This window comes from Mesoplodon mirus (assembly GCF_964341445.2).
Source record: "Mesoplodon mirus genome assembly, chromosome: 15".
NCBI lineage: Eukaryota > Metazoa > Chordata > Mammalia > Artiodactyla > Ziphiidae > Mesoplodon > Mesoplodon mirus.
The window spans coordinates 62,450,515-62,477,360 of record NC_138991.1 but is presented as its reverse complement, the minus strand read 5'-3'; the positions used below and the strand labels follow the sequence as shown (position 1 = coordinate 62,477,360).

Sequence of the window (26,846 nt, the reverse complement as noted above, 5' to 3'; positions counted from 1 at the left end):
TAAGTCAGAAAGAGAAAGACAAATACTGTATGCTAACACATATATATGGAATTTAAGAAAAAAAAATGTCATGAAGAACATAGGGGTAAGACAGGAATAAAGACACAGACCTACTAGAGAATGGACTTGAGGATATGGGGAGGGGGAAGGGTAAGCTGTGACAAAGTGAAAGAGCGGCATGGACATATATACACTACCAAACGTGAGGTAGATAGCTAGTGGGAAGCAGCCGCATAGCACAGGGAGATCAGCTCGATACTTTGTGACTGCCTGGAGGGGTGGGATAGGGAGGGTGGGAGGGAGACGCAAAAGGGAGGGGATATGGAAACATATGTATATGTATAACTGATTAAATTTGTTATAAAGCAAAAAAATAAAAAAAAATTAAAAAAAAAAAAATCTAGAAACAATAAATGCTGGAGAGGGTGTGGAAAAAAGGGAACACTCTTGCACTGCTGGTGGGAATGTGAATTGGTACAGCCGCTATGGAGAACGGTATGGAGGTTCCTTAAAAAACTACAAATAGAACTACCATATGACCCAGCAATCCCACTACTGGGCATATACCCTGAGAAAACCATAATTCAAAAAGAGACATGTACCAAAATGTTCATAGCAGCCCTATTTACAATAGCCCGGAGGTGGAAACAACCTAAGTGTCCATCATCGGATGAATGGATAAAGAAGATGTGGCACATATATACAATGGAATATTACTCAGCCATAAAAAGAAATGAAATTGAGCTATTTGTAATGAGGTGGATAGACCTAGAGTCTGTCATACAGAGTGAAGTAAGTCAGAAAGAGAAAGACAAATACTGTATGCTAACACATATATATGGAATTTAAGAAAAAAAAATGTCATGAAGAACATAGGGGTAAGACAGGAATAAAGACACAGACCTACTAGAGAATGGACTTGAGGATATGGGGAGGGGGAAGGGTAAGCTGTGACAAAGTGAAAGAGCGGCATGGACATATATACACTACCAAACGTGAGGTAGATAGCTAGTGGGAAGCAGCCGCATAGCACAGGGAGATCAGCTCGGTACTTTGTAACTGCCTGGAGGGGTGGGATAGGGAGGGTGGGAGGGAGACGCAAAAGGGAGGGGATATGGAAACATATGTATATGTATAACTGATTAAATTTGTTATAAAGCAAAAAAAAAAAAAAAAAAAAAAGAATAGCCCCCGCTTGTCGCAACTAGAGAAAGCCCTCGCACAGAAACGAAGACCCAACACAGCCAAAAATAAATATAAATAAATAAAAAAGCATTATTCTAAGCAAAAGAAACTAGTCAGCAAGGGCCACATACTGTGTGATTCCATTTCTATGACATTCTGCAAAAGGCAAAACTATAGTGACAGAAAATAGATCAGTGGTCCCCCTGAGCTGGGAACAAAGGAGGGACTGACTGCAGGGGTGGGCATGAGGGAACTTTGGGGGGTGATGGAAATGCACCACATGAAGTGGGGTAGTACTTACACACTGCAAATATTTGTTAAAACTCATTGAACTGCGCCTTTAAAATAGGTGGGTTTCATTGTTATGCATGTTATAAAAATGGGCAACTTTCCTGTATACCAACAGTAACTAGCTAAAAAACATAATGGAAAAAGACCCTAGCCATAGTAGCAATGAAAAACAGTACACCTTAAGAAGTATGTAAAAGCTCACGAAAAGCTACAAAACTTTACTGAGCAACATAAAAGGGGCTTGTATAAATAGAGAGATACCCTGTGTACGCCAGCTGGCTGGATGAGAAGACCGAAAATTGTGAAGATGTCGAATTGATCTGTAACCTGAAAGAACTTGAGTCAAAATGCCAAAGGGAGTTTGTAAGAAAACAACAAATCTAACTTTGATCTCGAAGAACAAACTCATAAAAACAGAAAGACAAAAAGACCTGCAAGAACAGACTCACATATAAATCAATTCTACACAGTCATAAATGGTATGCATCAATATATATTATATAAACCATACACATCAATAAATGGTATAAAATAACTGTCTAGCCACTTGGACCACCCATGCCCCACACTCAAGTAAATGTTAGACGGTTTAAAGATATCACTATAAAAAAAGAAAAAATGCAAAAGCATTAGGATATAATCCTGGAGTGGGAAGGCTTTTCTAATCATGTCACCAAAGGCAGGAACCATAAAAGAAAAGAATGACAGGCATGCCTACATAAAAATTTAAATTTGCACATGTCAAAAAACATCATGGGGCCTCCCTGGTGGCGCAGTGGTTGAGAGTCCGCCTGCCGATGCAGGGGATACGGGTTCGTGCCCCGGTCTGGGAGGATCCCATATGCCGCGGAGCGGCTGGGCCCGTGAGCCATGGCCGCTGAGCCTGTGCGTCCGGAGCCTGTGCTCCGCAACGAGAGAGGCCACAACAGTGAGAGGCCCGCGTACAGCAAAAAAAAAAAAAAAAAAAAAAAAAAACATCATGACTGAAAGGCAAGTTATAAACTGGGGGAAATTTTTACAATGAATATGGGAGACAAATATCTAAGTTACTTATATAAATAAAGAGATTTTCTCAAATTAATAAGGAAAAGACAAATATCTCAATTCACAGGCAACTCATAAAAGAAGAAATACAAGAGAGCAATCCACATATGAAAAAAGGGTTTGGCCTCACTAGTAATTCATGTGGGCAAAGACAATGGCCAATAAAGATGTCTGTCACATTATTATAGTTTACAATACTGTATTTCATCAAATCTAAGATGCCAATTGTAAGATGCATCGTTATGTTTTGTTCTATTGTGAAATAAAAGACAGGACTGTCAATTAAACTATGACATATCTTAAATTCTGTGATGCATCCTGATTTGAGGGATGTCTGGAAAATGCACATCTTAGCATCATGATATATAATAATACAAAACTGGAAACAATCTGAATTTCCAACAAGGGAGATTTCCTGAATAAGTTATGGTACATCCCTATGATAAAAGTTTACAGTCACTTAAAATGATGATATAGATGTATATACAGATTAACAGGAACAAGGAAGTTATAAAACAACATGTTTACTATGACACCATTTTGTTAAAAGATAATTATTGGTATTGCATTGAAAAAGTCTAAAAGCCTTATATCGGAATGTTCACAGTAGTTATCTCTGGGTGGTAAGCATTTTTTATCTTTTGTTTGCTCATCTGTTTTTTTCTGAAAGTTAGACCACAAACATGTTTCACTTTTATTATAAAAAATATATAAAAATATATTTGTCTTTTCTATATAAAAAAATCCACCCACCTCGTCATCTGTCTAAATGTAAGGCTTCAAAAGTCACACAATTCCTTAAAGATGCAATATTTACAGGAGAAAGAAAAAACATGCAACAATCTAAAAGCTCAGGAAGGACATGGTTAAACAAACCGTGGTCATTTGTTCCTAGGAACATTACATCCTCCTTACAAATAAGAATATGTGAATTAAATAGACACACAGGAAGTCTACATAAAATAGCAACAGAAGTTGAAAACACAAATTGGGTGACATCAATTTTAACCAAGAAAGAAATTACTGCTTGTATCTAAGGATGTGAAGGAGTTACAGTCTTACAAAAAGAGGTCACTTAAGGTAACAGGTTTTATATAATTATTTGTTTTTATCTTTTCATTCCTTTTTCATATAAAATTAGTTTAATAGAGGCAAAAAAAAAAAAAGACTTTCCAGAACCACGTTAGCACTCTATAGGTCTGAAACATTACTCTCTAAAAACATTCCTTGTAGAAACAAACAGCCAACAGCACTCTTCCCCTCATCTTCTCTAAACTCCTAAGTTTACAATTTTGTTTTTCTATAACCTATCCAACAAAAAAGCAAACCTCACACAGAAATGCCTATGCTACAGGGAGATGTAGCAAGAAGTTTCCTTCATCTCTGTGTGTGCTTTTTTCCTACTTTCTGGTTAAGGAAAACATTTGAAAGTTCATAAAAACAAGGAACTAAAATTAGATAGACGAGAACTGAACCTTGACTCACGGTAGGGAAAACATTATTTTTAAACTGAGAAATATTTATAGGTCTGTGCTTTATGGAAAAGGAAGACAGGCGTGCTAATGTATGTCGACGGAACAGCCCGGGGCAGGGATGGGAGGCTCGGGAAGAGAAAATACTTTCACTGCATGTTTATATTTCAGGAGCCGCTGGCACTTCACATATTTTTTTCTCATGGAATATGAATTAGAACCAGTAATTACAGAGGATTTGAGAACACTATTCGCTTAACATTAAAGAAAATGTTGTAAACAGCTCACAGCACACCATGAAACCATCTCCGCCTCCTCCTACTGCCATCCTTGGGACCGGGAGTGTTCCCTAACCCCAGGAGAGGAGTGTTTCCCAACCCCAGGAGTGCTCCCCAACTCCAGGAGAGCTGGCTTCACTCTAGACACTTCATCATCCCTACAGAACAACCAATACTTTCCAGAGCTCCCAATGAAAGTTTAAGAAATATGTTTGTTATAAGGTTTTTTAAAAAGACACAAAGGTGAAATCTAAGACACTTAGCAGGTGACTATTAAGGAATAAATCTCTTACACATTAAACCCACATTCATCTTGACACTCACAGCACTGCTCAAAACCTTCAAGAGTGCTTTACCTCTCACCACATCAAGTCTGAACGTCTTCCTTTCATTCATTCACACCCACAAGGTCAACACCAGAGCACCTGTGGTGAGCCCCCAACCAGTGGGGAGGAGAGCAGTTGCATCTGCAGGGGCAAGCAGGTAAGAGCTGCTGCAAGGGGCCAGCAGAGTGGGGAGGTGGGGAGTCCTTCCACTCTGGGGGCTGAGGAGAGGGGAGGAGTGCAGAGAGGCCCTGCTCTGAGAAAACTCAACCAGTAAGGGTGCAGGCTCAAGGCAGAAAAAACAGTTATGCCAGGTCTAAGGGACTGGACCCATCTCGGGGAAATGAACAGTAGAAATGCAAAGTCTGAGTTGGTTGTGCATAATCCAGTTTCACAATTCCTCCTAAGAACAAGCACCTAAATTTTCATTTTAAAAACACTGCATGGGGACTTCCCTGGTGGCACAGTGGTTAAGAATCTGCCTGCCAATGCAGGGGACATGCGTTCGATCCCTGGTCTGGGAAGATCCCACATGCCATGGTGCAACTAAGCCTGTGCGCCACAACTACTGAGCCCGCATGCTACAACTACTGAAGCCCACGCGCCTAGAGCCCGTGCTCCACAAGAGAAACCACCACAATGAGAAGCCCGCGCACCGCAACGAAGAGTAGCCCCCACTCACTGCAACTAGAGAAAGCCCGCACGCAGCAACAAGGACCCAACTCAGCCAAAAAAAAAAAAAAAAAAACACTGCATGTTTTCATTAAAGTCACAGCCTTAATGCTTTGCATCCTTAAGGGCCATTTTCTTTCTTTATGTCCCCACCTCAAACCATCCTTGACAGCAGAAGCCTGATACTCTTTGGGGGATCTCCCTTTCACCTGTTCCAGAAAGAGGCCCCATCCCCACCTGGCCCCAGTTGATGGAGCAAGGTAAGACCAAGCCAACTGGGCCTCACTCCCCTTACTGGTGACTGGTGAGAGCATGGACATGGTCCTGCCCTGGGTCAAAGGGACCTGAGGGAGGTCCGCTTGGGGATGTCTAGGAAAAGTTTCATTACTAATAAAATAAGACATGCATGTGAAGGAAAGGCCCTCTTCTTTACTGGATGTCATCATGTCACCTGGAATGTCTGCAGCCACCTTGTGCCACAAGGGAAGACATCTCCCACACAGCAGGGATGGCAGAGAGCAAAGACAGACCGCACCCAGGTCCTTGAAAATGTCATCAAACCTCTGACTTAAAACCCTGGAACTGCCACACTTCTTGTTATATGAGATAAATTCTTTTATTTTTAGCTTTTAGTTAGGTCTTCATTAACTCACACACTACTAATTTGAAACTATCTTGGCTTTATTTGTAAGCATTTCTACATATGTTTACATCCCTTATGAAGTGGGGAGTTTTCTATTTTATGGTGAAGCTTTGTTTTGTTTTACAACATCTCCTGTGGTTTTTTTCCCTTTTTCTTTTTTTTTTTTTTTTTTTGGCTGTGCTGCACGGCTTGCAGGATCTCAGTTCCCTGACCAGGGACTGAACCCGGGCCACAGCAGTGAAAGCCCAGAACCCTAACCACTAGGCCACCAGGGAACTCCCCGACATCTCTTCTTTAAGGAAAGCACACGGTAAGAGCTCTGGCAGCATTTTACACAGTTCAGGGAAGGCACTCGATCTAGTGGACATAAGTGTTCCAAGCCCTGGAAGATGTACTGTGATCTCCCCATGGCTAAATAAAGCATCACATGCTTTAAGATCCTTCACTCTATGCTACACTTCTTAGCAATCTTGTTCCTATTAACTAGGCCCCCCACATATTTTGATTTCACGGAGGAAACGTCCTGGGCAGTAGATATGAACATTCTACCCATAGAAAAATACACTATATTTCCCAATGTAAAGTAATACATTGGCACCTAGCTTATATATCAGTCTCATGATTAGCATGAATCAGTCCTTCTAAACTTGTACAACTCTGAACACCAATGGAAATGAAGATTCTGAATGTCTGACTTCTATCTCTCCCAAGAGGCTGCAGTAGCACCATCCACCGCATCCCCCCTGCCCTGCAGAGACAAACTACAAAATCTCAATCTTCAATCGCACTGCCTTGTACTACGATACATTCCAATTAATTGTCAGTGTTAGTTAATGTTAGTCTGCGAGGTTTCTGTGTTTTCTATAACAGCTTTTTTGAGATACGATTCACATACCATACAATTCATCCATTTATAGTATACAATTCAGTGATATTTAGTGATATTCAGTGATATTCAGAGTTGTACAACCATCACCACAATTTCAGAACATTTTCACTGCCTCAAAAAGAAACCCCATACCCATAAGCAGTCACCCTCCTTTTCCCTTCAATTCCCGCAGCCTGAGGCAACCACTAATTTATTTTCTTTTTCTATGGATTTGCCTGTTCTGGACACTTGAAATCCTTTAATATGCAGCCTTTTGGGTCTGGCTTCTTTCACTGAGCAGGATGTTTGGGAGCTTCATCCACATGGTAGTGTGTGTCAGTGCTTCATTCCTTCTTATGGCTGAACAGTATTCCATCTAACGACAGACCACATTTTGTTTACCTGTTCAGCACTGGATGGACATCTGGATTGTTTCCACCTTGCGGCTGTTACGACGAATAACGTTTTCTGGGTGCACACCTGGAGTGGACTGCTGGGTCACATGGTAACGCTGTTTGACCTTCTGAGGAGCCGCCAGGCTGCTCCCGCCCCGGCAGGGGGCCCCACCTCACACCCCGCCAGCACGATGGGTGTAGTCTGGGGGAGTTTTGAGACAAGGACCACGGTTTATTCGTCCTCATATCCTCAATCCCTACTAGGTCCTCAAAAATTTTGTTTAATGAATGAAAAGCAAAATGTAGCCCAGCAGCAGAGTAACAGGCGCTTTCAAGGATGGCTCCTCCCTGGCGGGATCCTGACACAGGCTACATGCTCCCTCTGTGCCCTGGAGGAGGTGCCCCCACTTACCTGCAGTTTTACCTCCCCACCCACAGGCTCAAAGAATATGCTAGCAGAAGGCAAACGACATCTGCTGCAACCCCGTGGGCCCAAGGGCTGCCTCACAGTGTGGGCTCATCCACTCGTGGGCATCGTAACCCAGCCACCCTACCGGGCGTTCCAAGCTGCCCACAAGGGTAACTTCTCTGGGGGACCAATAAACACACCTTGGGGGGGGGCGACACCACTCCCCAGAGTGGGGGCTGAGGTGGCACTGGAGCATCCCACCCACCCTACCTTCTCAGCACACGGCCTCCACCATCATCTTTGTTGCCACAGAGGGACCCTGCCTCTTCCTTTGCCCCAAAGGAGGAAGAGTAGTTTTCTGATTAGAGACTCACTTTTCTCCTCTTCTACCCTGAACAGTACTGACACTTAATATCGCTGACATGTTCACATACTCTTTCTTGTTTTAACTAATAAAAACAAATAAAAATGAACTATGAACCAATGACCTTGTTTGGGAGCTGAGCGCTTTCGGTAGCCAATGTTTTTTTAGAAAAACGTTCTATATTAAGGTCGCACCGTGGGAACACTGCTAGCCGTGGATAGTATCCCACATCCCTGTGCTCGAAGGACAGTTAACAAGTGGAGAGTGTCCGGACGGCATGGGAGGCCCCCGGCTCACTCGCCCCACGGAAACCAGAGGGGAAGCCTTATTTTACCACACTGTATTTAGACAGTTTGGATTCATTTGAACAAGAAAGTTCCTAGAGCTGCTCGGGGCTTTTTTTTTTTTTGGTCAATATTTAAATAGCACTTTTTTAAAGCTTGCCCTAGATAACAATTGTTTATCTAACATACAATTCCAAAGTTGCCAAATCTAATGCCAGCCCAGAGGGGACAGCCAAAACCCATATGTTTATCAAAAAGAAAAGGTCTCTAAACATGTTACATCTACCTGATAGTTCTTTTCCTAATCGTAATACCGCTCCAACTTACAGAGAACAGAGTCATTATTTCAATCAGGATACATCATTCATAGCTACCTATTATCAGCTTGGCTCTCAACTGAGAGGACATTTGCTGAAACATCTGATTGCCAGATGTGACTAATAACAGGGTCCTTCTTACAAGTTCCTCATTTTAAAAAGTGGCAGAAGTTTGCCCAAAAGTTAAACATAGAGTTACTCTATGACCCAGCAATTCCACTCCTAGGCATATACCCAAAAGAACTGAAAACATGTACTCAAAAAAAAAAAAAAAAAAAAAGAAGGCTCACAGCAGCACTATTCACAATAGTCAAAAGGTGGAAATAGCTTAAATATCCATGAGCAGATGAATGGATAAACAAAATGTTGTCCATCCATACAATGGAGCATTATTCAGCCATAAAAAGAAATAAAGTTCCAATACATGCTACAACATGGATGAACCTTGAAAATATTATGCTAAGTGAAAGAAGCCAGACACAAAAGGTCCCATATGATCCATTCACACAAAATATCCAGCGTAGGCAAATGCATGGAGACGGAGAGTAGATTAGTGATTGTCAGGTGCTGGGAAGAGGGAGGAATGGGGAGAGACTGCTTAACAGATACGGGATTTTCATCTGGGGCCATGAAAATGTGCTGGAATTAGAGGCTGTACAACACTGTGAATGTACTAAATGCCAATGAATTGGTAACTTTAATTTTATGTAATGTGAATTTCACGTCAATTTTTTAAAAAGTGACCAGAACATAAGGAAAGTGTCGGATTATAGCAAGGAGGTGAGTGGCAGAACAGAGCCCTTAAAAAGTTCTCCATGTGGGGAGGGGATGTGGGAACAGATGTATATGTATGACTGATTCACTTTGTTGTAAAGCAGAGACTAATAAAAATAATAATAAAAAAAAGTTCTCCACGTGGTATGAGAAGCCCAGCGTCAGTTTATAAAAGCAATTAGGGCAGCATCACCAGGCCTGTAGTTTAGACTGGAAGCCAGTCAGGTTCAGATCAATCCTAAGTCCCTACCCAAGGATTTTCCATGACAGTCTTACAAAGACTATCATTAAGAAATGTTGACCCCTGATCCCAGACGCTGGGCGAGCAGCTCAGAATGCCCCGTGGAGAAGTATGAACTGAGCACCTGACACATGAAAATACATTTTTCTTTATCTGTAAAAGGGGGGAAGCGGGAATTCAAGTGCTGCGTTCACAGTCATAAATCAGCCATAACATTTATTAACATCTCTTCAGAGAGATGAATGCACCTTCCTTCCACCAGACACAAAATCACGAACAGCAGTGACTACGTCCTCACCCTGCTCTATTTTTCTGCTCAGCCCCATTGCTGTGAAACACTGTGTCCAGCTTCTCATGTATCTGGTTTTACAGTCTCCCTTACTGTGATCCCCATCCCGATCCCCCTGTGCCTGGAGCTCACGGCAGGGGGAGAAGCACATGCAAAGGGCAGGTGAGCACCAAAGACGAAAGGTGAGGTGTCTGGATAGGAGGAAAGCCTGCATCTGACTCCCTCCTTGACTCTCGGTGGTGGGGGTCTGACACTAGAGCTACCACTCCCGCTGTGCCCCCCACCCCCGCTTCCTCACAGCTGCTGGGGTGGGGGGGTACCATCCATTGCATGGGTTTCAACACTTATGAAACAGGTTGGGGGGAGGGGGCAGGGTGAAAACCAACATCTGCTAAACACCTACCATGCACCAGGCACTCTTACGTGCCCCATCCCATTTGATCAGAACCAGAACCCCTCAGGTTAGGCGACACACTTCTCTAAAGAGAAAAATGATGCACACATGGCGTTTATTAACATGTTAACTACTAGACAATTAAGACATTGACAACCCTTCCTCTTAAGAATTGAATCTACCTTAATTTTTAACCTCAGAGAACAGCCTTACTAAACCAGAAGGCCGAAGCCTCCATAGGCTTGGCAGACACAGGAACGTAACCTGCAGCGTGAGGAGCAAGCACAGATCAGGTAACTTCGGAGTCGCCTGGGCCTGCACCGGGTGCCTGGCACCTGGCCAGGCCCTTCAGGAAGAACAGACCTTCCTAAGACAAACAGTAACCACAGACCAGCACCATACTAAAGGCTGGACGACTAAATTTGGGGGCTGCAAACCCATGCACACCTTCAGCTTAAACCAAAGAGGAAGAAACAAGCCCTCTCCTTCCTTGGCAGTGTATTAGAGGATGCCCAACGCACACACTTCCTATACAATCAGCTATTCTTACCAGATCATTCTTGGGAAAGTCTGCAAAGTACTTTCCCAAAATTCTTGTAAATTTCAACAACGATCAATACTTCCCAAATTTAACATTCACATTTTAGCTTTATAATACAACGAGTTATAGAATGAATTGTTAATGAATTCTAATTCATCATTAGTTATAGAATCTATAATTCCCATTTTCTACCTCTACACACTCAAAAGAAACCTACTTCAGTCTTGTGGAAAACATGCTACATTTACTAAGACACAGATTTGATTCAAATTTCCCTTTCTCCTCCCCCTTAAAAAATAATAAAAATAACTGTCATAACATCTTACTCATCTGAACTCAGTACCTAGCAACTTATTCAGAATATAGCTGACAACCAAAAACTTGTACAAAGACGGAACTCTTAGTCTCTTTAATGAAACTATATCTGCAAGGTTAATGAGCTTGGTTATTTGGGGGCTTTTTTTTATGTAGTAAAGTGAAAACCAGGAGCAAACCTGTTATAGGAAAGCATACACTGATAGCTACATAAGCTGATAGCAAGACAGCAAGCAGAAAAAGTATTTAAAAACATAAGAACTGGAAAAACAATAATCTTGGCTTATTTAAAATAAAGCAAAAAGTCCTATTTTTATAGTCAAATTGCTATATCAATAAAAGCCAAATAACAAGCAATAAAAATAACTGAGTCAACAAGAAAATTAAATTTTATTTGGCATATTTCATTTTTATGAAGGTAAAAAGTGTTTTATACATTTCAGAAACAAAACCAAATGTTTAAACTGATTAACCAGGAAAACGTCTGATTGACTAAAGGGGAAAATCCTGAGCTCTTCAGAAATCCAGAAAGACTTATTAATACTATATTTGATATTTATATCTAACAACATATCAAATGAGGCTGGTTTCAAAGTCAACCACATGCTACTCCCAAAGCTGTCTATTCGGGAACTGGCTGGGAGAAAGGAAGGGGATCAGAGAATTTAATATTTAATCAGCATGGATCAAGCTTAGAAAAGAGAACAGCTGTTAAAAAAAAACTAAACTGATTATGTGAAACTACAATTCAGTATTAAATCTCATTTAATCATGTCTCTCAGGAAAACTTCTAAACACTAGTGAAAATGAAATAGCCATATTTTAGTCAAGTTATGTTATTAAATAATAAAAGATTTTTTTATCATTTCAATTTATTTTCAAACAATCAGTTTGTTGATTTCGAAAAAAGAATCACTTTTCCATCAACTGATGAATGGATAAACAAAATGTGATCTATCCATACAATGTAATATTATGCAACCAAATAAAGGGATGAAGTACTGATACAGGCTACAACACAGGTAACCTTGAAAACAATATGCTCAGTGAAAGAAATCAGACACAAAAGGCTGCATATTACATGATTTCATGTGTATGAAACGTCCAGAATAGGCAAATCCACAGAGACAGAAAGTAGATTAGTGGTTGCCAGGGCCTGGGAGGTTTAGGTGGAAATGGGAAGTGAGTGCTAACGGGTACAGAGGTTCATTTGGGGGTGATAAAAATGTTCTAAGATTGATTATGGTGATGTGCACACATCTGTCAATATACTAAAAATCACTGAATTGCATACTTTAAATGGTACAATATGAGAATTACATGTCAAAAAGAGTTGTTATTTAAAAAAGAAAAGCTTAAAATCAGCCACGCTAAGAACCTTGTTCATATTCCTTGTTCAGGAAAGTTCCACACACCATACCAATGTTGTTGAAAGAAACAGAAACCTTAGTGCAAACTGGAACACCTCCAGGGGAGTATATGGAATTGGAAATTTAATAGCTACTAAATAAAGTAACATCATGACTAGAGCTATGAAAGCAAACATTTGCATTTGAACTTCAAACGGCAGAGGGACAAAGTTGTTATCTTAGAATCATCAGCTCTGCAAGTGTTCATAAATCACAATTTCTTTCAGGAGCCAGAAAGAACACAGAGTTAATTAAGTTATTCCAGCTGAGAAAGTCACTATGAAATGTGTGTTAGAGACCAGAAAAATCCTTTGAAATGTTTTGTTTGCATGGTGTTCCAAAAGTTTTTAACCTCCTGCAATTACTGACACACTGAGTCAGTCGCCTTAGCTGGTAGAAAACATATGACTCCAACGGGCTGTGAATAACAGTTTCTCTAAGGGAAGCTACAGTTTCACAAGTTGGGCCTTTGTTGAGGTGAAATTCTCTCTCAGGTCAGATGACATATGTACCCAGAGTCAACTCTGTCTTTCAGAACAAAGTAGAGTGTTTTTCCTTTTCACTTTGTTTCACCAGCCATGCAAATCATAGAAAATGTTATATTACTTTCCATGAGCTGCTTTGCTATGCTTCGCTATTTGTAAGAAAGGATAAGAAAACCATTCAATTTCTTTTATAAATCCTTTATAATTAAATCCAAGGGTTTCCTTTTATCATTTGGTGACCTCTAATTTCTAATTAAGAGGCCTAAGCTAGACACTTTCCAGGTGTATTAATTTGGGGGCTACTGAAGTCACACTAACTACACAGTAAATACATAGGACGCTGGCATACTAACTATACAGTCAGCAGATCCAGGAACTCACCATCAGGAGCAAGTGAGTCTTTTATTAACGGAATAATCAGTAAGAACATTATTAATCCAGTATTTGCTCTGTCCTGCCAGTGAAAAACTTGCCAACACAAGTGAAATTCATCTTACTGGCAACTAACCTTCCAATCTCTCTCCAAAGTAATGTTCAAACAGAAACTGAAGCACATTTTTTTAATTTAATCACTTCACATTTTCTCCAAGCCATTTCAAAAGTAGTTCTCAAACTTTCAAAATAAAACGGGTTTCCTCTAATGATACCCTGGCTTTATATAACAAATGTGATTTTTAAAATGTGTAAATTATACTTCTATAACTCCATCTTATTTACTTATATTTAAAGGAAGTAAAGAATCCTTTAGAATATTAAGAATTTCACCATGCCCTGCAATTTAGCGGTTAGGTAAATCTGAGTTTCCATATGCTAAATTTATCTAAATAAGGGTTCACAGTTTAAACAAATGAATGAAGAAGAAACCAGTTTTTCATATGAAGAACGGCGTACTATGTTCCAGTCACAGAAGCTCAGCTATTCTTAGAGAAGGGTGGGGGATTTAAAGCGCATCTAGTTCAAACTTTACGTTTTACAAACAGGAAGAAACTGAGACAGAGAGATTAAATTATTTTCCCAAAAGTGTTTAACTAGTTAGTGGAGAAAACATCTTAAGATGAAAAGCTAATCTACTGAACAAATTTATTTTTTCAAACAATAATTCTATAAAAGTACTTTTCTTTCATAACATCACCCTTCCCTGGTTTTAGACAGCTCATTCACGAAACAAAAATTAACATTAATGACCACAAGAAGCATTTCTCATGGGGAAAAGAACTCGTTTATGAAGTTACAGAATGCAGTATAATCCACACTTGAGACATTAACACTTAATAGGGCAGAACTAAATCAATGTGCAATAGTCTCTTTCACTTAAAATGTCAAAGTCTTAATGGGATATTGTATGTTGATATCATAAACAAAAATATAAATCACCTGCATGTGGGTTTTCTTCCTCTCTACAAACTACGTGGTAAAAAACCAAAGTTAGTATTTCCCATACAATTCAAACACAAATATAAATGATCTAAAAGCTGATTTCAGGGCTTCCCTGGTGGCGCAGTGGTTGAGAGTCCGCCTGCCGATGCAGGGGACACGGGTTCGTGCCCTGGTTCGGGAAGATCCCACATGCCGCAGAGCGGCTGGGCCCGTTAAGCCATGGCCGCTGAGCCTGCGCGTCTGGAGCCCATGCTCCGCAACGGGAGAGGCCACAACAGTGAGAAGCCCACGTACCGCAAAAAAATAAAATAAAATAAAATAAAAGCTGATTTCAGTAGCACATTTTTCTTTGGGAGGAAAAAAAAATGAACAGAATTTAATAGCATTATATAAAAATCCTGGAAATTATGCACAAAGATTATGCTGGAGCTTTGCCGAAAAAAGGGTATGCTGGTTTTCCATGTGCATAAATTATAATCAAACAGGAATTGTAAGGAGCTACAGTATTATTAAAGATAAATATACTTCTTGAAATCTCCGTTTTAAAAAGCTTAAAAATGATTGCCTAAACTAAGCCATTCAACCCCATATTTCCTGAACCCTAAATAAACACTTGGGTTTTCAATCCTCAGAGTTCCTGCCCGGCAGCCTTCCCCGAAGAACCCGGGAGCCCGGGACTGCCCACTCTTCCACACCCATGGGCCCATTTCACACTCCCAGGCACTCTCCCCTCTCCTTCCCTAAGTTCTTTAATGATCCTACCAGTAGCCTCTATTTAATTAACCACTCAACTATTCCTGGAAAACCAGTTGTTGCCTTCCCTCTCCCTTCTGGTTTGTTCCATGTAAATGTCTGGGCTGTGGTTATTCTTCATTCATTCATTCATGTCACAAATATTGAGCATCTGCTATATGCCAGCTATGTTTCTGGCACTAGGAATACAGCAGTAAATAAAATGTGCAAACATTCCTGCTCTCAAGACACATTCCAGTGGGGTGGAGACAGATCAGAAACAAAAGTAAGTCAAATGCACATTATACAAGACAGAAAGGAGAGTGGCAGGGCAGTCATTCCAGGAATCACTATTCAGAACAAGGTTCCTGTGAAGGGGATTCCTGAAGTTGGGCCTCCTGGAACCCTTCACAGCTGTCCTGGGGGATGGGGCTCAACGGGCTGGGGGCACACTTCAGTCTGCAAACAAGGGATCTACATTTTGGTCTAGGATTTCTTTCATTTTATTGTTCTTTATCCTTATTTACCAACATTCACAGGCACCTGTCCCTCAACAGGCATTAGTGGGAAGATACCAGAGACAGATATGCTGCATTGCTCTATAATTGTCAATTGTAAGAATGTAAATTAAAGCTTCTGATGAGCTTGAAAAAGCACAAACCATTTGTTCAGCAGTGCTCTTTCTTCATATAAACATGCATATACTGTTAATTTTCTTTGCAAAAAAGAAGAGGGTAAACCTTACCTCAGTCTCGCGAAACAAACATACCAGACAAACAGAATTAATGAGATTTTAATGCCTATAATTTCTCTATTCCATTAAAATGTTACTCGATGAGTACAAACACTGCCAGTTTGTATGAAAAGGATTCAGGGGCCAACTGGAAAGGGTTCTCAGGGCCCAAGATAGGACAATCTGAGCATCAAAAAAAAAAAAAAAAAGATATCTGTAATGGAGTGAAATACACCAAAGAAGCTAAAATCCAAGAGTTTACACTGATTCTTGAAAAAAGTCACTGGTCACCTTCACAAGATGTTAAGAAAACAACTCAGCCTGAAAACTGGTGGATAACGGGAAAGAATCAAGGAAATAGAACACAAACTTCTCAACATACACAGTCCCCAAGATCCTAAGATTTCACAATGGCTGAGATAACAACGTGCCTGAAAACACTGAACAGGAAAGAGGTGAACGAAGAAAGGTATAGTTCTTTTTCTGTTGTTGCTGCTACTAAGAAAACTGTCCCCACTTTCAGTAACGCTAGTTGGTGAATCTAATCTCTACAGAGAGTTACTATGTGCCGAGTACTTTTCTAAGTATTTAATATTATTTTCTCTTTTAATCCTTAAAACAATTCTATGAAGCGGGGACCAATGTTTTCTAATACAGTCCTTTGGGATTAAATACTGGCTCCACCACTTAGTAGCTTCTTCTAGCTGTGTGACCATTGCAAGTTACTTAACCTCTCTGTGCTTCAGTTCCCTCACCTATAAAATGAAGATAATAAGTCTCCCTATTTCCAGACCTTTTTGTATAGAGCATTTGTTTAGGTGGTTATTTGATTAATGTCTACTTTCCCTTCTAGGCTGTAGGGTCTAAGAGGACACGGAGCTCTATCTCCAGAACCTAGTCCAGGCCTCACAAATAGTAGAAACTCACTTGATACTTATTTAATAAATAAATGAGTTTACAGAAGAATACAGTAGAGCTGAATAACGAACTACTCTGGTGTAAACCTCGTCCAATATCTCCAGAGTCACAAAGCTAAAGATTTTCCTATAATTTCTCAACTATCAAGGGTCACATCATCTTAAGTACCTCTAAACTCTGGGGACCAGAAGCAGCCCAAGAACAATACTGCCTAAACTCCCTAGAGTTTTTCAGTAAAGAAGCTACCAAACCTGGCAGCTACAGTTTAACTAGGGCAAGTTATTGGTGTTCTGTATTTTGGACACTTGCCCTTTTTCATTCGAGAAACTGACACAATCACAGTCCCTGGTGTGTTCTGGGTTTCAGTACCCAGTTATGCAAGATGTGCACCAAACAGAGTGCCGGAAAAAAGAAACACCCTTGAGTTCAGTACAAAACGTGACTCCCCAGGCAGAAGAGTTGGTTATTATTTATTGAACGCCTGTTGCAATCAAGTCACTATGCTAATAAGTGCTTTACTTGAATAATCATCACGTTTGAGTCTCCCAATAGGCCTCTAACGGAGGCACTATCATTCCTAGCTTGCCCAAGGTTCCACAGTTCAGAAATGAGAAATGAATCCAAATGTATGGGAAACCAAAACCCACGCACAGGACCACTATACTATTCTGCCAAAGGGGGAGCCCTGCAAAAATAAATCAAAAAACAAAGTTGACAGTCTTCATCCTGACCCCTCAACACCAGCAGCAGAGATCTGTCAGAATCACAAAGGATTTTTTTGAGAAAAAGGAAATGCATGAACTGAAGTCACTTGCTACTTCCACAATAAATGTCACAGGTCTATCCTAATTCCAGTGTGAACTGTCCCATCTACATGAGAATGTGTGTTTGGGGAGTAGGTACAAAACCCTCACTCTTCCTATCTTACCATTTAGGGAAGCAGTTCTGAAAGTGCGGTGTGCAGACCCCCATGGGTCCCTAAGACTTCTATAGGGCATCTGTGAGATCAAAACTATTTTCGTAATAACACTAAGACATTATTTGCCTTTCTCAGTGTTGACATTGGCCTTGATGATACAAAAGCAAAGGTGGTTAAGACTGCTGGTGCCTGACTAAACTGGGTGGTGGCACTAAACTGTGCTAGTCATCAGTGAGCTCTGTCCCACCACACACTTGCAGAAGGAAAAAACGGTCATTTGCACTTAAGAATGTCCTCTGATGAAGCAGTAAAATCAAATAATTGTGTTAAATCTTGAATGCGTGTCTCTTTGATGTTCTGTGGGATGACATGGGAATGGCACCGCCCAGAGCACTGACATGATCTGTTGTCACCAAAAGCATCTGCACACCTGTTTGGGCTGCAAGCTGAACTAGCTGCTTTTTTGATGGAACATCGTTTATACTTGACCCACAGACAGACTATGGTCACTCAGACTTGAGTATCTGGCAGACTGTTCCTGAAAAATGAATGAAATGAGTCTGTCGCTTCAAGGAAAACAACTGAGAGTATTTGTTGCCAAGGATGAAACTCAAACTTTCAAGTGAAAACCAGAATTTTGGAAAGCTTTTATCTGCCACTGTGAAGCTGACATCGTCCCTATATTTAAAGACTTCGCTTATGTCAACATTTGGAAGATCTGCATAACTCAAGAAACCATAATTTTCCAAATGACCAATATATGACGTTAGAAAATCACACCCGGGGAAAGGTTCGTTTAAAAATCCAACGGGGGCTTCCCTGGTGGCGCAGTGGTTGAGAGTCCGCCTGCTGATGCAGGGGACGTGGGTTCGTGCCCCGGTCCGGGAAGATCCCACATGCTGCGGAGCGGTTGGGCCCGTGAGCCATGGCCACTGAGCCTGCGTGTCTGGAGCCTGTGCTCCACAACGGGAGAGGCCACAACAGTCAGAGGCCCGCGTACCGCAAAAAAAAAAAAAAAAAAAATCCAACGGGGTTTTGATAGCAGATGAAAAAACTGATTAGTAGGATTTCAGATTCCATACTGCAACTAACCCTTAAGAAACTACCACTTCTTGGATGTTGGTACAGTATCAAAGAAAAACATCCACAATTGTCTAAAACAGCTATCAAAATGCTCCTCCACTTTCCAATTATATATCTCTGAGAGCCAGATTTTCCACACATTCTTCAACATAGTGCAACAGACTGAAGGCAAAAGCAGTTAAGAAAATCCAGCTGACAGGCTTAAAAATGGCTAAATGGCTAACATGGTAAATATTTATTATGTGTGTATGTGGAATGACTATACTCTCACAATATCGAAATCCAAACAGAAATACCAATTAAGTCACCAATCAACAGAGAGACGAAAATCTAAGCACATGTGCACACACGATAGAAAATTCACTGTGTTCTTTTCAAGATTATTATTCCACAGCAAAGTACATAGGCGACACTGACCAGTAGGTAGAAACACAATTATTATTTGAAGGCTGGCTAGTAGATAAGAACCCTGAAATTTCTTTACTTATTCTATTTGCTTCTTTTTAATTTTCCTTCTTAGTTATTCTACCTGAAAAGATTATCCTCCTCCCTTCATTCCACCTGAAATTCAGCGAACCATACCCTTAACTTTCTTTGCCAAAGGCTAATTCTACTCAAAAGCTGGTCCTCAGAACTAACAGCTTGGGTGGGGGGGGGGTGTACCTCCCTGGTGGCGCAGTGGTTAAGAATCCGCCTGCCAATGCAGGGGACACGGGTTCGAGCCCAGGTCCAGGAAGATCCCACATGCCGCGGAGCACGGACGCACTAAGCCCGTGCGCCACACTACTGAGCCTGCGCTCTAGAGCCCCTGAGCCACAACTACTGAAGCCTGCACACCTGGAGCCCGTGCTCCGCAACAAGAGAAGCCACCACAAGGAGAAGCACGCACCGCAACGAAGAGTAGACCCAGCTCACCGCAACGAAGAGAAAGCCCGCGCACAGTCATCCATACATCCATCAATAAATAAATAAATATTTTAAAAAAAAGAATTAACAGCTGTGTGTTCCTCTGGAAGCCACATAATTTGGTCTGAAGAAGCCTGAATAAACGGTCATCGGGGGCTGCCTGTGCACCGACTCCACAGCTGTTTGTCATCTCTGATCCCAGATGTCAAGCCAAATTTTCTGCTTCATCTTATCTCTGCCCCTTGCTACTCGAGAGGCTGTTTCGACGTGCACAAGCGAGTCCGCGCAAGGACACAGGTGAGCAGGGAGTTTCTCTTCAACATGACTTAAGAGCGGACACCAAGCGGTCAGCTGTGGGCAAGCACTACCGTGGCAAGGGTTACAAGCTATCCAAGCTACCAGTTGAAGCCAGGGGTGCATGTGAGCAAGCAAACTGCACCCCAAACTAGTGTGTAGCCAGGGCTCCTAGCTGTAGCTGGCAGGGAACCAGGGAGCCCAGACTTCCAGTTTGGGACAGCTGCTGGCAAAAGCTGAAGCTCCAAGTACGTCTGTCCACTGTCAGTTTGAGGAGTGGCCCCAGACAGGGGCTAGACAGGGACTCTTCCAGTGCCATCCATCAGCACATGGTGAAGGGCTCGGTCACTGAGGTGGCCAGTGGGCAACCATCGTTACCAATGCACATCAACAGATCTTTCCCCGAGCTAAAAACTTGGTTTGGGGGGAAAGTCTTGTTTTGTTTCTGCACCTAACAATGCAATAGCCCCAACATTCCCTTCTACAAATACATGAGTGTTGGTGTCGATTTGGAATGACTGTGCACCTTTGTTTTATCTTCCTAGTATTTAAGAGAAAAGATGACTGTATTTTCTGATAGTTTCACTTTCTTTGTGACTCTACCTATGAAAGGAAAAACTAACAGTTCTAGACAACACTCCTCACCTTTTTGCTTGTGGCCCAAGACAGAACGGAACAGCCAGTACCCTCATGGGCCCGGGGGTATGTCCCAAATAGTGTGAAAGGACCCTTCTTCCCATCACTCAAATCAGACTATTTCTTCCTAATCTTTAATAATAATTGCCCCTCACTTTCTGGATCATTTCCAAAATCCTAGTCCTGTGTTGAAAATTCTTCCAACCTTCTCTCTAAGTGATTGGGCACCCTCTCTAAAATTTCACACACAAACTTTATATTTTACTTGTTTATTGTTTGATCATCCTATTAGAACAGAATCACCACGAGGGCAGAAATTTTGCTGTTTTGTTCACTGCTGTATCCCCAGCACCTAGAAGTGTGCCCAAAACAAAATAAATTATCTGTTGAATGAATGAATGGACAAGCCAGGAGCTCCTGGCCTATTTCATATTCTACAACTTGATTCTGCATTTTCCATTCACACCACAGAAACTTCAAAGGTCTCTCACCCATGCCTGATGTCAAACTGTCCCCACGTCAATTCCAGAAACTTGAAAAGCCATTTCCGGTTCAAAGAATCAAGCCCCTCGCCTGCCCCTGTCATCTGTTTAAATAGGGCTATAAATCCAATCCAGCTGATCTTACTACTGCTCATATCTATCCCCTCATCTCCACCACCACTGCTGTTACCTTGGTCCAGGCCACTATTGCCTCTGCCTGGGATTTACTGAAACAGCTCACTAATCACCAACCCACATTCCCTAGGACTGAAAGACTAAACTTTCTCAAATTGCAAATCAGATCACCTAAGCTTCCTGCTCAAAGCCCATCAGTGGCTCCCCATTACCTACAGGATGGAATCCAAACTCCTTCCCAGGTAATCGCAGTCTTCCTTGTCCTGATGAACTACTTAAACTGTCCAGTCCACCAAGAAACGTAACCCCAAGCCTTTGCCCACGCTTCCTCCTCTGCACCGAATGTCCGTCTTTTATCCACCTGGAAAGCCACTGCTCGACCTCAAGACCCACCAGGTGCGTGCACCTCTCTACTGCATTCCCATCTCTGGACTCGACGATGTTTACACCCTCGAGCTCCCCCAAGTCACAAACCATCACGACTCCACCTGCGCGTCTATGAGGCCAGGCGCCATGAGAGCACAACAAAGATGTTCTCGGGGTGAGTGAATGTGCAGAAATTATGAAAGTCCACTTCCCACAAAGCCTGTTCAGACAAATTACAGAGCGGCAGCTTCCTTTCACACTGCCAGGCTAGTGCTGGAATCCCCAGTTTATTCAATGGATATTCATTTCTACAGAATCCTCTACTGGTTATTTTTAACCCCAACATCAGAAAAGGGGTCAAAAGGACAAAACTGCCAACACTGCGTAGAGAAAAACATCTGCCACAAACCCAAAGATGGGCTAAAAGGAATCTTATGTATATAACCTTAGCCTCTGTATGAAAAGGGTCTTCTACAAACTGTGCTATCATCTGAACTGAGCAGATTTGTACAATGTCAGGAAAATTGAACTGTGCAGTTTCAAAAAAGGTCAGGAAGTTGTGTAGACATCCTCTATTACTGGGGTCCCGTCCAGAGGTTTTCAAAATGTGCTGAATAAAGCAAAAATCATGGTCTCAGGGAAACTGTTAAAGGAGAGAATATCATACCAAAAAATCACTGGTTAAGCTAAGCCTTCTATCCTTCCCCATCTCCCATCCAGTGCTAAAACTTTTCCTTATAAATATACAGTGTACACAAATTTAAAGAAAAAGTTAATTTACGAAATTTACACTATGTGAGTTTTTCTTAAAAATCAACAAACTCATTCTGGCTTTTTTTTTTTTTTTTTTGGTCAGTGTCTTTGAGACCTTTGATCTGTAAGTTGAAAATAAAATTACACATAAATTAACAAAAATGGGTATTGCCAAAGAATCAAAGACCTGGCAATTTCCAGACATACTTAATGATTACATCTGTTTTTATTTTTGAAATTCAAGTAATACACTGCTCAAAGCACCACTTACAAAACTGTTATGAGTGTCATACTTAATCTAACGTAGTACAGCGCTGCTCCATTCTCTGGAATCTGTCCCACAACCCCTGAGGACAGAGCCTGAGACACTCAGATCCCAAAGGTGCCAAAATGTCAAGCAGGGATTACATCCGCACCCCACTCCACTGGCACCTCCAGACTCCAGAGCAAGAGACACCCTCCTGCAGAGGAAGACACTTGTCACAGCAGAATCTCTTAAGCGAACTGTAGTTTCTGACCTCATCAATGTAGCCTTGCAAGCTCTCGAGGCAGAGAGAATTATGAGGTGAAAATATATTTCTACTCTACCCACAAATTCTTCAACTGCTGGCAAAATTAACAGAATAAAGAAAAATTAGGATAAGAATAAAGCACCTTCGCCAGATAACACATAAGTAAATGACATGGAACTCCGATCACAAGCAGAGAAAGAAAATATCAACTGAGCACATGGGACTGTTTCAAGGCTGACAATCTACCCAGGCCCTCAAACTCAATCACTTACCAGGGCTGATTTACACTATTACTTCTCCTGTCTCTGATTTAAGCTGTTACTTCTCCTTCTGAGGATTCCATTCCCTGGGGCTTTTCACTGTATAATTATGCAACATGGGGGCACCGCAAAACACAATACAGCTTTACAAATGTTGGCTTTTTAAAAATTAATGTTATTTTCTCTACATACTTCCAAAACAGATGTTCCCCTCAATCCAGAAGACTTCAGTAAAATATAAGGACAATTTTTAAAAAGGACGGGAGAGGATGTTATTTAGAATTCTTACTTTTGATCCCACTTACTTACACATCATTTCCCAGACCTCAAAGATTTTTGCTCTAAGTGAAAATAAGAAAAATAAAACAAAAGAAGCAGCTCAGTGAAAACATAAAGAATAGCAGTAAGGAGCTTAAGACAGGGACACATCTGAGGGGTTGGGGGAGGGGGTCTAAACTTTCAAATCACCTGGTGGTCTGAGAAGTTCAATATTCTAAAATGCTGCAGTCTATAAGGTAAGACAAATACCATGACAAGAAAGCATTGTTAAATAAATGAAAGCTGAAAATGCAAACATTTTTTAAAAAGAGATCTAGGCAAAAGGCAGTGTGCACTTAGGGGTACATAATTTCATCTAATTCTCAAGGGTCTTGCAGGGCTGAGCTGACTTCCTTATCCCAGCAAAGTGAGGCCCAGAGAGGAGAAAAGTTTTATTCTTCACACTTTTGGAAAAAGGCATAGAAAACGTTTTGATGGGGCTTCAGGGCGAACAAATGGATCACAAAGGCAATTTCTTATGGTGCTTCAAAGTTTTGACCACTGAAGGGCTCCGATCCCCTTACACTCATCAGACCTGCCCCAGAATCTCAGAAACATTAACAGCCGACTGGCAGGATACATATTGTCAAAGTTCTCCTTCCTTCAAAAAAAGGTGTCATCTATGTCAGCGCTGTCAGGGTGTGAACAGATCTGTGACACCTCACTCACTGGGGGAAAAGTCCCACTGGTCCTGAGATGCCCCCATGATAAGGTGTGCGAGAACAACTGATCTGCCTCCAGATGCTGACAGTGGAAAGAGACTGTTTTGTTTTTCCAACACAAATGGGATTGGGGAAGGAGATGACAAGGCAAAGAAATGCACATACCTTTCAACTGGTCAGCAACAACGTTCTGGCCGAGGCGTTCAGTAACCTTCCCATCTTCCATTTCGTACCGGTCATCTAGGTATTTTGCGGTGGCCTCGGAAATGTGAACCTTGCCAGCCACTCCCAGCTGCTCCATGAGATTGGCCAAGTTCACATCATTGGACCACACGTCGAATTTAAACCTCCTCATGCCCAAGATGCCGCACAAGACAGTCCCCGTGTGAACCCCGACACGCATGTTCACCATCTCTTTCTTCTCTTGGCAGAACTGCTCGATAGCCCTTATCATGCCCAAGCCCATTTCGATGCAGCAGTAGGCATGGTCGGCCCGAGGCTCGGGACACCCGGCCACACAATAGTAGCAGTCTCCCAGGGTGCTGATTTTCTCACACTTGGTCTCCTCGCACAACCGGTCAAAGCGGCCAAACAGATCGTTGAGGAGCCCCACCAGGGCATGGGCGGACTTATTGGCACTCATCTTGGTGAAGCCCACGATATCTGCGAATAAAATACTGACTTCTTCGATCTGCTGCATTTTAAACGGGCGGAAGGCAATAGGGGCTTTCTGTATGGAAGACTTTTTCTTCCTGTTCTTGGGGCTGGAGGTGGCGTGCCTTTTGACAGAATTCTCGCTCTCCTCGTCCCCCTGCTTCATCAAGTCATCAGCTATGATTCTTGGCATCACAGAGTGAATCATCCTCTCTTTCAGGGCTTTTTCCACTTCCAGATCCTTTCCATGCATAATTGACTGGCCCACCTTGAGGAAGGTGCTCCTGGATCTCACCTGGGACATGATGAACAGGTGGATCCCAATGGCGTGAATGCAGACGTGGAGCAGGGCTCGGCTCAGCAGCTCCCAGTGCAGGGCCTCTGCTCCAGGTGAGGGGAAGCAGGCTTTGTCTTGGAAATGATAGCCAAAGGTCTCAAAAAGAACAGAATAGGCCACTCCCAAAATCAAACTCAAGTACAAAGGTAAGTGCATGACGGTGTAGAGCAAAAAGAGCACTTCAATGCACATGGAAAAGCTCCCCACTTGAGATAAGCAAGTGTCTGTGGGCCTGGCTGCCCGAGTATGATTGAAGCTGTCAACTCGTCCTGAGAAGGGCGTCAAAACCTGAAACTGGGCAGCCAGAGTCAGGGCAAACACCAGGAGAGTGAGAACCAGCGAGGTCCACACGTAATGCCGGGCGTACAGCTTGGTGAAGGTAAACAGAAAAAAACCCACACACACCACGAGGAAGCACAGAGCAGGGGCTACCATGACAGTCAGTTTGGATCTCATGTGGACCCCAAAATAGATGCTCCAGAGAAGGCAGGCGAAGCCAATGTAGAAGAGTGCATACCGGAAGCGGCGCTGGGTCTGCGGGAAGCAGCGCTCCATGCAAGCCTCCTCCAGGTTCATGGAGTCGAATTTGGGGTCCCACCACCGGCTGGAAGCCCTCTCGAACAGCTGAGGCAGCTTCTTTTTCCTGCGCAGGCGGCCTCCGGCGCCTATTCTCCGGGGGACGCCCCCTGAGTCCCCGGAGCTGCTACAGCTGGAGGAGATGCTGTACTTGCAGTGTTTCGGGTGGCTGTTGGAGGACAGCTGCTTGGGGTTGATTTTGACCCTCACGCTGTTGCTGTCTCCGCTGGAGTCACAACTCACCTCGGTGCTGTGGTGCTGCAGCAGCTGCTGGTGGGGCGGGGAAGCCATGTTGCCGAGCGCTCGGAAGCCTCCCGGCCGGGGTCACCAGAACCTGTCAGCGAGACAACCAGAGTTACACTGGGATCTGTTCCTGCAGGTACGCACACCTGAAGGCCACGAGCTCTACCGGTTTCCTAAGTGGGGGCCCCGGCGGTCTACTGGGAAAGGCACCGTCTGCTCACAACAACCGGGTAATGTCTGAGCGCCACTCCACCGTCCCCCCTCGAGGCCAACCGCAGCCACCGGGGCCGGACCTGGAACACCCGGGGGTCCGAGCTGGGGCCGCCCCCGCGCCCGTCCAGCGCCGCCCGAGCCCGCGGTGCGTTTCCTACGCGCGCACTCGCCTGCTCCGCCGCCGGCTCCGGAGGGAAAGTCCAGCCGAGCCCTCTCACGCCGCGGGCCGCTCTCGCAAACACAGCTCTCCCGGCGGCGGCCACAGGCCCCTCATGCTGCGCACAGAGCGGCGCCTCGGCCGCTTCAAGGCCGGCGGCCGGACCCCCGCCCCCGCCCCGCGCCCGGCGCCCTCGCGCTCGGCTGCTCCGCGGGCGGCGGGCGGGCTGCGAGGCCCGGCGCAAGTTTGCGGATCCCGCGGCGCTGTGGCCGCCCCCGTTGACGCGGCTCGTCTAGCGGGGCCTGACCCGGCCGCACCGCCCCTCCCGGCCTCCGGGGCCAACCCCGCGACCCGGAGCCGCCGGGCGCCGAGCGCAGGGCGCGGCGGGCGCGGGCCCCTCAGCCGGCGGCCCGTGCGCGGCGCTGCCGCAGAGCCCGCTCCCGGGACGCCCGCCCTCCCTCGCCTGGGGCGGCCTCCCGAGCTAGAGATGCCGCCGCGGCCGCAGCCGCAGCCGAGCCCCGCGACGCCGCTGCCTCATGTCGGAAGAGCCGCCGCCGCCGCCACCATCTCCAGCCCCCTCCTTCTTC

The 26,846-nt window shown here is 43.4% G+C and overlaps 1 protein-coding gene across 2 annotated transcripts in view; it reads right to left on the bottom strand.

Moving 5' to 3' along the window:
* Window positions 1-26,607, bottom strand: part of ADCY9 (adenylate cyclase 9) — a 132,565-nt gene extending 105,958 nt beyond the window's left edge. For both annotated transcript variants that reach the window (XM_082643823.1, XM_082643824.1), the window contains exons 1-2: window positions 26,273-26,607; window positions 24,245-25,980 (exon numbers count right to left, since the gene is read on the bottom strand). In XM_082643823.1, coding sequence (XP_082499949.1) covers window positions 24,245-25,937 — 1,693 coding nt within the window. In that variant the 5' untranslated portion in view covers window positions 25,938-25,980; window positions 26,273-26,607. The remainder of the gene's footprint in view (window positions 1-24,244; window positions 25,981-26,272) is intronic.
* Window positions 26,608-26,846: the final 239 nt, after the last annotated feature.